Genomic DNA, 12,514 nt, shown 5'->3' with positions numbered 1-12,514 from the left:
CTCTATAGCCGTTTTAATTCGCATTTATACACAGATATATACAATATGGATTACAGTAACATACGACGTTGATACAATTGGTCGCGTGTCTGTGTGAACGCGCCTGCTAATTCTGATCCAGTGTTCGAACGTACGTCTGGCTCAAACGATACACGATTTAATATAGAAAATGAAAATACGATTTTTCGACTTCAAGGAAACACTCGGTCCGTACGAACCGACGTCCAGCAGCTCGTCCACACGATTCAACGATATGACTTTGCGTGTGCTGTCCTCTAGTGATCTGTGCGTAAATCTCGCGAATAACGAGACAATTTACAATTTATTTATCAACATTTAATTATTCAACGATATGGCCGATTTTATTCAGATATTCGTCGACCACGTTTATCTTTCCCTTGTTACTTGGATATTTTCATTTATCGTTTCGCCATTCACTTTTTCAAGGTTTAAATAAATTTTCCCAACAACCTTGTTGGTTCCGTGTTCGTGAATTGTTTGAGTTCGATGTACTCGTACACGCGTTCGTGTATTTTTCAAAATTACACAGAGCAATTATAAAAGCATATTCTCCTCCTCGTTTCGATACATGGCGCGCGTTTCTACCATCGAAGGGAAAAGAATCGTCGATTTAAACGGTTTTCTGATCGTTTCAGGTTCGTACACGATACTGTTCTAGCTTGGTACCACGGGACCCTCGGCCAAGTGAGAATTTCTTCGCGCACGTTTCGACGTAAAAAGAATTCGCTTTTACGATCGGTCTGCTCGATTTTGAAATATCTTATACTGTATACAGGAGGCAAAGGAATTATGGTTACAAGTTTTGTGCGTCGATAGAACGTATTGAAAGAAATGAGAGATGCGCGTGTTTTCTCCGGTTACTTGCTACAACAACGTCGAACGATTCCCGGAGAAACGTAAATATCAATTTCTTCGTCTCACGTTACGTTCGATAATCGCTCATATTTCGCACGTTCGCGTCGTCTATCTCCGAACGGATATCAAGTTTCCATAATATCGAAGAAATAGATAAATAGAAGCGTTCGTAACCGAGTGAATTTGGAAATTTACCGAAGGAATAATCATCGTGTTGATTATTAGCTGGTTAAATCGTCGTCGTTATTAAAATATTTTTCATTATTTTTCAATAAGTTCTATTACTCTAAAAAATTTGTATCTAAAATTTCCTTACAACCTCTATACACGTAAGTTAATTCAATATACATGTTAATTGCGTTATTTACAGAAGTAATTAAGACATAATTAAGAAGAGGAGGGTGGAGGGGGGGGGGGCTTCGTATAAAATTACATGGTATCGATGCCGATCATTCGAACTACACAGACGCAAAAGGTTGCTGATATTTTATAATTTGATCTGTTCAGATTCGATGTCAATTTGTTTGATTAATATCCGTTATTTTCTGTCGATTAAATCGAACAAACGTAATTGCGCACGATTTTCTTTCAATTTTTTCCATACGCAAGAAGAGCCACGGAAAGGTCAACCCTTTGCGTGTGAGCGTTTCACCTGATAACCGAATAAATTTTCGTATTTCGATGGAACTGTCGGCTCGTTTAAATCGTTTATTTACACATTTACGATTTTTCCAATCGTTTCTATCGTCGAAAGCCGTTCGCTCGAAAGACTCGAGTTTTTAGAGCGGAATTTGCGAAAGTTCGTAACCAGGGTAACCAATAAATTCTCAAGTACAAACGCTAACGATATCCGATTGTAAAAGTGTGACGAGTTTATCTTTTATCGCGCGCAGACAGGCAAAGTTGGAATTTGCGAAATAAAAATGACGAGCCTGCCGGTAAAGGCAGCAGAGATGGAACGAAACGAATAAGCAGAACGTGTATCGTTAAAATGAAACAGAACTCATTTATTAAAATCGTTACAGTTTATCCAATGTTTCAAACGCTACAAACGTTACTGAAAATATTCGGAAAAAGCGACGAGCTCGAAGAATTGCGTGAATTCTTTTACAATATAATTACCGCGTTAGGTAAGATTGAAAAATTAAAAGTTAGTAAAAATAAAAACCATTCATTGCTCGATCCTCGAGGGCAAATTAGTCGCTTAATAATTTCAATTATCGAGGAGTATCGATGTTAACAAAGAAAATGACAACGTATTGTTGTTGTTGTTATTGTTGTTGTTATTATTATTATTATTGGTATTAAATATTTACGATATTTAATTAGAATAGCAAACTTTTCAAACGAGGCTACAATTACTTAATAATATATATATATATGTGTATATATAAATTGGAACATTTATGAAAATATTGTTTTTCTCAAAGACTGCTAAAAATTTGAAACTCATCAGAGAAGTTATCAGCTACCCTATTTTTAATTTGAGGCACGCGTTACACATACATATATTTCCGATACCGTCCCCCGGAAAATAAATTCGGTTTGCCTTTATATTCCTTGCGGCAAGTGTATCGTTCGTTCGTTTTTCCTTCGTTTCTCGACGTAGAGGAAAAGACGAACGTTAATTTTCTTCGTCATATCCGCCATCTCTTTGGAAGATACGGACATTTTGTGGAATATTCAACGACACAAGATACACCGTCCAGCGATTTCTTTGGTACAGAAACGTATTTCGCTTTACAAACAATGAAAATTTTTTCTTTTTTATTTTTTTTTTTTTCTCCAAGCATCTGCATAATTAGAATTGTCGGATGTTCGTACACGAAATTATAATACAGAATTTCCTCTTTTCTTCCTCCCTTTCGTCCGATAGGCTTTCCGTGTTCTAAAGGACTAGAAGTGCTACAGAGGGCAATTTATTTACAACTATAACGTCTACTATAATCCGTTCTTTCATTCTTTCTTTGCTCTCCGTTGAACGTTACATTCGCTACGTGCGCATCCAGCCTCCATTACCGATAATTCGAACAGTCGAATTTAATTAACGATCACAACGATAACAAAATCTCTCTTTTATACTTCGTTCGTGTTCGGTCGTTGAACGTACGAAAGAATATATGTTTTTATCGGAAAAGGAAAACTTGGGCATTTTGTAGGTTAATGTATAATCTTCCTGGAAAGTTTTAGCTGGCGTCTGTTACATGACGTAGCGAAAGATACGTTATATTGGCTTGGCAACTAAGTGATTGCGGGCTTTGTCAATACTACCTAATGTCAAAACCCGCAATCACTTACTTGCCAACTCAATATATTAGGCCTAATTTAATCAACGAGAAACTTTGGTGCGTACAGTTTGGACACCGTTCGATCGGGTATTTTCACGTTTATCTTTGGTATGATAGTTCACAGAACAGCGAAGATAGAAACTAAACTAAAGAAAATTATGCGCTAATTCTTTTTTCCCTCGTTCAACTAAAATAAAAATAATACAACGATAAAAATACCTGCGCGAGCTTGCCAACTACTTCGGTAAATCGATAAATTAGTCATCGACTTTACCAGCGTTATCGACTCATGTACATCGAAATTCTCCTAATTTTGTTTTTCTCTCGTTAGCATATATTTTTATTTCTCACATTGTTACAATATAATTGTCACGTTTTCATTTCGCGATCAGGAATAACACACGTGATAAAGTTAATCGCAATATCGTCGTGGAAACTGTACAATTCATTTTTCTTTTCCCGTGCAACATCGTCGTTATCCTTCGGCTCTAAATACTCGTCGTAATCGCCTCTTCGCTTGCATTTTGATACCGCATATTGTCGCAGCTATTTACACATATTAAAATAATTACACATTCAAGTTACGTATAATCAATATATATATCCACTCGGCTTTCTTTTCTTCTGTTTAATCGTATCTTCGTATTCGTATTTATATATGTATATATATAATATCTTATCTGCTGTATATCGTATGCAAAGTTCCATACATCTTAGTCGTTTAAACAATATATTATGAATCTGACGTAACACGAAGAGTAACAAACACAGTCTACAATATGACTCGAACTGTAATACGATCATCAAATCTTGAACATTATTTACAACGCCATACTACGAAGAACGTTCTCCTTCTCCTTTTCTCCCTCTTTCCTTTCTATCAACAGGTTTTTACCTATGTCTTTGGTTTTAAATCGTGTGCACGCTAGCCACGATAAACTAGAATTTCATTACGAGTACAAATAACACTCTAAACAGCGCGTATAATGTATCTTTGTGTGTTATCATGTGTGTTAACCGTATTTGTCTGTTAAACGTGTGTGTTTACATGTATACGTATGTATGTATGTATGTATGTGTACGGAGTTAGAAACAGGACTTTCTCGTGCTGACGACGAACGCGTACGTTGACCGGCGTTCGACGTCCGACGATCGATTCTGTCGCATTTTGTCAAACAACATTTAACGTGGGCACACCGTGTTTGTCGATAAGTATCTTAGGCAATGAATCATGGTACAAGACGATAGGGCGTAACGACGCAGCTTCCACACGTCAGTCCGTCAGTCGCTTTGCACTGCGTTTTAAGCGACCACCTGCAATCAAATATTTCATTATGAATTTTCTACACATACTTTTCATATATTTATATAGTTCTATTGCAAACGTTTGAAAAAGTCGATATTTCCTTCTTTACTCTCTTCTTTGAGACATCGTTTCTTTCGATGTTTCAGGGAATACAGTTTCGTGTTCTGAATTCCGCGAAACCACGCGAGAAAGAAATTTTCAATGTTTTCGCATGGATGTAAAAAACTGGCGAGGATTATTTCGTTACGTCGGAAATTGTTTCTCGAATGATATTTTTGGACGCTTCCGGAGGGAAATATTAGGTTGTCCGAAAAGTTTCTTTCGTTTCATAAAGTGATAATAGACGAACGACAATTTCTGTTTTATATTATTTTATTGAACTAGGTATGATCCATTTCCTTCTATTTCTATTATTATGTTCGTGCATAATTCAATAAACTAATATAAAACAAGAAACATTGTGCGTCTATTATTTCCTTATAAAACGACAGAAACTTTTCGAACAACCTAATATCTCGTCGATAAAGCGATAGTTTGCACGAGATGGACTTTAGCGAAAATTATTTGCTACTCAAATGAATTGGTGTATGTGATACGTATGTAGGAACGAAAGTGAAAGTAGAAGAGAGATTTGTTACGTTAGAAGTATGCAGATTAGCTTTTCCTAATTACTTACTTCCAAGGGAGAGATTTTTTAAAATAATTTTTTAAAGAGTTTTTAAAGAATTGCATAATTTATATAACGTTTAATGCATGTGAAATTGCAACGACGAAGTTGTTGGATCGTTGCTTGAAAACTGTAAAAGATTTTATGGAAATTAGCTACTTGAACTACGCGTATCCTGCTCTGAAAAAGTTACAACTCTTTGATGTTTTATTCAGAGGATGTAGGCCAATTTAACGTAAAACGTATCAAATTCCACGAGAGATAAGCAAATTGAATTTGAAATGATTTAACGCAGAAAATATTATATATTCATTTACTTACCTATTAGTCGAACATGTTGAACATGTTGACCAGTGCTTGATGCGCTATGACTAGTAGGACGTTAATTGACAATCCACAGGCGAAATTTCCTGCAATCAAAGAACAGTTGGCGTCAAAAGAAGGAAACGTACTTTTATATCTTAACGTTAACATTTGCTCGAAACGTATTTTCAATGCGTTCCTCTATTTACTACATATCCTTGCTGGTTGTAGTCGATGCTAGTGCAGTTGCGTTATAATGCTCGAAAATCTAATAAAACATAAATGTAAAGTCATTCGAATTGGCTGGCAGATCGCGCGTATCTATGCGTTTTTACTATACTCCATTCCAATAAGGATGTTACGTCCCGGGGCTTACTATAGGCCGTGTTCCTAACCGTCTTCTTTGGTACTACAGTGTCGTAGCCAGATCGTCTTACATGACCAGCGAAATATACCCAACGTAGCGATAAGCGCGTAGCTGTCGTCAAGCAGCGAGTTCTAGAAACATCGATTCGCCTTCAGTTCGCTATTTTACACAAAGAAGGTAGCATACTTGATCATAGGCGCAAACAGTTGCGAGACTCGAGTGTGACATCAGTCACTTCTCAACCTACATCAGAGATGACATCGACCTCCGACTTTCGGACTCCTTTGGACACATCACCACCTTATCGTCATAACCTACACAGAGCCCCTTAACATCCTCAAACCCGAACGTATATAAACCGAGACTTCACCCAGCTCGGGCAGTTCTTGTTCTAGTTGCTGTTCTTGTACAACAGCCTTTTACGGTTATTCTGTTATTGTAAGTGTCAAAATTATAATAAAGTTCGATAAAAGAAAATTAATAATTGGGTTACGACTCGGCTTTCTTTTCTCTTACAACCCAAGTATCAATTTTACGTGACACGAGCGTGGTGGGGGTCGTCTCCCAGAGAAGACAAAGGAGAAAGTCGAAGGGCAGTCAGTATTATTTGAGGATTCAAACCGAACGCATCGAGAGGTTGAGAGTAATAAAATCGAGGTCGCTTAGTCAAACGGATACATCGAAAAATATCATAAAGTCGAGTCGAATTACAGTAACGAACTAATGGTATCATCGTTAAATCATTTGTGACGTGTTCATTATAATTTTAAATATTGTTAAATACACAAGTTTATATCAACCATGTTAATTCAGTGTCACAATCATTTGAACTATCTTTGTTATCCTAATCGAAACAGGGGAACGGCTGATTCGCGGCGTTGATCATCAGAATCGTAGCGTTTTCCTCGCTATCGCGTCTCTCCACGAACGGTCGTAACAAAGGAAATCTCCTCGAACTTGGTAAAAAAACAAAATTCATATCTCTGTCACGATCAGTTGCCTTTTTAATAAAATGCAAATATAAAGCGATCGAAATCAGCCGGTACATCATAAATAATCGTTTAATATGCGTTTAACTTCGTTTACAAAATTCAATTTATTTTCCTTTGCATCCTCTTGCGACAAAGAATTCTTCTCGAACATATCCTGCTTCCTTGCCAAATAAAACACGAGCTTAAAATTCATAAATCAGCTGCTACATCGTTGATACTTTTCGCAATTTAATCAACTTCATATATACGCTTATATCCTTTTCCAAAAAAAAAGAAAAAAATTCTTTTCCAACGTTATCAGAGGAAATTCACGTCTCAATTTCTTTTCCTTGTCCGGCCGTTATCACCGCGATCGATAGCGTGCTTTTTGCGTGCATTATTATTTCAAACGTAATCGACCGGCGGACCGGTTAACCGGTGCGTTACACGTCGATAAACATGCCGATGAGCCAGCGCGCTGCAAAGTATCTTTCACGACTGGAAATTATAGTCGCGGATACCATTTTCTTTTACGGTGGCCCGTTAAGCTTTGATTACGATCAGGCGAAAAGTTTATGAGATACGACAGCGGTATAACGCCGCTATACTTTGTTCGTGACACCGGCGTTACGCTAAGTCAGGGACCGCTAATGTAAACTGCATGTCCTTAAATTAGGGGAATGTGTTCCGCGAACCGGGCCGTTTCGCTTTATCTCTTCTTCTTCTTCTCTCACCCCCTGTCAGCAGAAGGGGTTTCCATTAGCAATAAGAATTAACTCGCCGACTACCGCCACGGCTAATTACTCTCTTATTTGCGAGCTTCCTTGTTTTACCTATTGTTTCCTTCGTTACCTTGGGAAATGTTTCCATTGCTCGAAACTTTTTTCCATGGTTGGCCGATTTAATCGTTGGCCAACGGGGAGGTGGAACACGGAGAGAGGGGTAAGACAGAAGCCAAGAGCGGACGTAACAATCGTACAGGACGCTTCGGAAATGGCCTGGCGAAAGATTTAATCGTCGACGTAGAGCAGTGCTTCGTGGGCGTTTCGAAAACGTACGGTCGGACGATTTAATCGTCGCTTCGGTTGGAAGTTTCTTCCATAACGGTGTGCGTTTCGGCAAGTTCGGTGAACTCGATGAGGAGAAATCTTCCGCGGGGAAAAGAACGTTACGCGTCGCGTATCATGCGTATACGTTGCCTCCAACAATTTAATCATCCGCGGTGGAAGTTGTTTTTCTTGCGCAATGTGTTTCTGGCTTCTGGAAAAGTCGATTACTCTGGATATATCTTGCGTTAGCGTCGCAGAATCGCGCTGCTATAAAAATTCGATGGAATTTCTGAAGTATTTGATCGCGATATTTCTCTGATTTACGATGGAAATTTGAATCTTTGAGATTTTCAAAGTCGAAGAAGACAAGAAGAGATGGCCCATATGATTAAAAATGCAACTTGGAATCGAATACAGAAAAGGTAGGTACTTGTGTATGATATTCTTGTGATAAAATTAACGTACTCCGGAACACGTGTTTCTTACGTTGCAATTATAAGAAAGTGCTTGGGGATTTTTTAAAAGTTTACAAATGACGAAAACGATTTTGATCTTGCTCCAGGAACATTATTCCCTTTGCTGACATTCATGAAATAATGTACCATACTATGTTCGGAGACTGTTGCTTGAATATTTTTAACATATTGGTTCTTCCAAGTTGTGTCACTCTTGAAACAAGGATGCGATATATATCTATAGCTGATCCGTTTAACGCTTTGACTGCCATGTTGAAATCACATGTTTCGCTGAGGGCGCCACGGGAGTATTTTTATTATTCAAAGTATATAATGGCAAAATAATAATAAATTGACGATGTAAGACAACGTTCTTCCCCAATGGATCGTTTATCTTATTGGTGGTCACGAGTGACCACTGTGGCGCCTTGATAACAGTCGATAGCGACATATTATAACGAGGCTTCGTTTATTTCAACAAACCATTCTCATTCGTCGTTTCGTCGTAAGCACAACGTGCAGAATATATCGTTGAAACGTGTAGGAGATATTAGTAAACGGTATTTGCTTATTCTATATATAATAGTACGATACGTTCATACTTCTAACTTCAAATATACGATTATAAAGCGGCATTTACGATTATTTTCTAAGGTGTGTTTATGATAATATTCGTAGATTACTCCTCGAAGATATGGATGCAAACACAGTGCACCGTTAGATGCGAGATTTGTTCTCATTTTTTTTATTGATGTTCTAATAAAAATGTTTAATCTTTCAATGGGGCACTTTTTGTTTCAAAGTATCTTCTATTTATCGGTTATATTCAAAATGCCCTAACTGTCAATTTTCATACAATTTTTACGACTGTAAGAAGTTGAAGCGCTCTGGTCACCAATGACCACCGTGACGTCACAGGAGAAACCGTGGCCGGTCGCATATGACCAACGTGGCAGTCAAAGTGTTAATATCAGCTCAGTTGGAATAACGATTAGTATTAAACTATGGAATTATGTTTGCTCGAACAAGTAGCCTCGAAAATCATGCGTTTTAACCCCTTCCCGTACTTTAGCGAGTCTGACTCGCGACCAGATACTTCGGCCAAAAGAAAACATAACAAGTCGAGCTCGCGGACTGTTTTTTGCCCGTTACGATCGTGACTGAATGTTAGTTCTTGTTTACGAGCATCAGTCTGGTCTGTTTAGCGCGCGTCGATGTCTACCGCTTGGGTCCGAGTTTCGTCGAACTAAATGGCATGGGAAGGCGTTAAGCGAAACGTTAGTATTTAACACTAGAAATACCACAGCAGTCAAAATGACTGGTTCTACAATTTTATAAATGTGTCAACTGTCGTTTAGACGCACCCAAACCGGCTGACAGCGGAAACGATCAACACATCAAGCATAGAAAGAAGAATAAAAAGGAAACACCCAACAGATCTCATAAAGGATATAACCTAACAAACACGAAGATGGTACCCCGCTGGGGGTAGCCACCCACATGATAATCAAACAGCTAAAAAATTCTACCAAATGTCCAAATCGGACAAATTGTGAATGTAAACAACTAAATAAAAAAAAAAAAGAACCCTCGTTTAGGTTGATCATGGTCCCAGATGGATTAATAATACTAAAAATGTACTACATAACATGGAATTGTTTCTATAAGAAAGTAATAAATCAATAAATATAAAAATATTCCATTATTACGTATTTTTTAAAGATCAGTCATTTTGACTGTTTTTTGGTCGAAATAACTTCGTGTTAACTATCGGTAGTTCTAGCGTTAATATATAAGTTTCGTACTAAATATTTTGTATTTGGAATTAATGCGATTTAATTACAGAATATATCCGTATATATGGAAACACTTGGCAATTTTAGTTTCTGTCGTCCATAATCAGGGAGACAGCAGCGAGTTGAAATTGAATGCTACTGATTTCGTGCAGTTATAGCGTATCCATATGATAATGATCCACTGGCGTTGCTATCTGATGCAAACGAGGTCTAACTTCCATGGCTAATTAGTGTGCATTGTTAGAAGCATTGACCGTCTGTGTTAACTTAATAACAAGTAGAAATTAAGTTTCCAAGTTCTTTGTCTATTGCTCATTTTGCTCTGTTCTAAAATGATCAAATGGAAGAAACTTCCTAAACTGGATATAAGCTTTTAAACGAAACGTCTGGCATCTATGAAATTTAACTAGATCCACGCTGCATATTAACATAATCCAATCTCGTTCAAGTTGAAACACGTTGAACGTGTTTATGAGCATGATTTCCGATGATTCGCGCTACCAATTAATCGAAAGACGTACTTTGCCAATTCTTAGCTAATTTCAACAAATTTGTATCTCAGTTTTCTTTGTTCTTTTTCCTTTCCTTTCTTATAGTATACTCTATAAATAATACATATCACAGCGGTGTATATGCATAAACGAGATTTTAATCATTTCAACATGGTCAAAACGAAATCAATCGATCACGCGCAATTTCTATTTGGTTGAAATAAAGATACGTTGTTCTCGAATAATATTAACTAATTGGCTCGCTTCCAAATTTATAAAACTGGTCGGTTTCGGAATTCAAAAATTCTTTATGTACTACATATGCTGCTTATATCATAATATATTCATTTCGAGGTAATTTATCGATGAAATATCGTAATATTTAATATCGCTCTCTTTCCTTAGTAGTAGTTCGATAATTATTATATCGACGATAAAATCAAATCAAATTAATCTACCAAACTAGAATTATCGTAGAAACGATGTTAATAGGTTAACAATTTCGATATCGCAAATTTTCAAGTACGTTCGAGTGGACTTTAGGACGAAGAAAAATTGTGACTCGACTTTTAACTAAGCTTTAACCCTTTGCACTGATATGTCGAGTATGACTCGACATTAGTTTTTATCTCAGAAGCTCTTTTGTCGAGTTTCGCTCGACATTCTTTCATATCCACCTTTGTCTGCAAAACGTGCGAAAGGAAACCAAGATTGCACGCTGGAAATTGTTTCAAGATGTATCGTACACTGAAAAATTACAAAATACAACAATAGTGTGAATAAAACTGGTGTTTAAGTGAATTTCTTTCTTCCTTTATTTATTTAAATTGTCTTATGTTTTAGTTCAAGTAAATTTCAAATAAAAATTGAAAGAAATTGAAATAAAATTCCCAGTGCGAAGGGTTAAACGTGAAAAGTTGTAAGTATTTAGGTCAAATGACATTAAAACTAAAAACTAAACTAAAAATATATTTCCAAATTCAACGAGATATCGTAAACTAATCTGTCCGCGTTTTCCCGTATTCGAGAAAACGCCGATACGTTTCCCGAAGCGCGGTGGCGTTCGAATTGCTTCGTCCTTCTAAAATCCTTTTTCTTTTTTTTTCGTCAGATCTGCCACCGTATTACGCGGCAAAAGAAAGTTACACACGCCGTTCCCCTTTGATGCTCGGCTAGAAACTTTAACGCGTTGCCGGCGATATGGATCGGCAAACTGCTTGATAGCGTTATCACCGAGGAAATTCGTGCGCCACTGTGTAAGAGGAGAAGGTATTAACGCAACCTCAACTTCGGCTATTTATTAGCGTAGCGCAGTAATGCCAGCTGATGAGCTTCAAGAGGAAATGCCACTTCCCTTCATCCCCTTCAACCAGAACTTACGCCGCTGTTAGTTTATTAACCGTATCCTTCGCTGATGCTCGATTATCAACGAAGAGATTAATCTACTGTATATACGTAGCTGGTCTTCGTACGTTATTTATTCTTTTTCTTGGTCGTCGTCGCAGGGAAACTCAAAGTTTTATTAATTCGCAGGCGATCGAAATTAAACGCCACGTCATTTAGCGTTTACAAGTTTGGATTTTTATCCTTAGTGGAATAAAAATTCTCCTTTTACACTCTGCAGTCTTTATTTTATACGAGCGAAATAAATAAAAGTTAAAGCGTTAAGGATGAGACGAGTTAAGGTATTTTCTTGGCCGGTTAAATTGTTTTTTACGATGAAGAAACCTCGTCGGTTTGGTTGAATTTCAGTTTGAGTTTCAGTTTAGTCAGGTTTTAAACGCGTGTATTGCGAGAAATTCAGAAACAATGTAGCTGCGGTGTATTCTTTGATATTTCATAATTATTCTCTTCAGCTTTGTTCGATGATTTAGAGACAATATAGGTAGAGCATATTTTTTCATACTTCAAATACTCTCTTTAAATCTTTCATTTGACGCAGTTT

At 37.2% G+C, this 12,514-nt stretch overlaps 1 protein-coding gene across 2 annotated transcripts in view; it reads right to left on the bottom strand.

The window, feature by feature from the left end:
* Positions 1-1,857: 1,857 nt before the first annotated feature.
* LOC117166586 (uncharacterized) overlaps positions 1,858-12,514 on the bottom strand; it is a 540,713-nt gene continuing 530,056 nt past the window's right edge. For both annotated transcript variants that reach the window (XM_033350673.2, XM_033350674.2), the window contains 2 exons: positions 5,459-5,547; positions 1,858-4,478 (listed from right to left, as the gene is read on the bottom strand). In XM_033350673.2, the coding sequence (XP_033206564.1) occupies positions 5,462-5,547 (86 nt within the window). In that variant the 3' untranslated portion in view covers positions 1,858-4,478; positions 5,459-5,461. The remainder of the gene's footprint in view (positions 4,479-5,458; positions 5,548-12,514) is intronic.

The sequence above is a fragment of the Bombus vancouverensis genome, chromosome 4, assembly GCF_051014615.1.
Source record: "Bombus vancouverensis nearcticus chromosome 4, iyBomVanc1_principal, whole genome shotgun sequence".
Taxonomy (NCBI): domain Eukaryota; kingdom Metazoa; phylum Arthropoda; class Insecta; order Hymenoptera; family Apidae; genus Bombus; species Bombus vancouverensis.
This window is presented reverse-complemented; position numbering and strand designations above follow the sequence as displayed.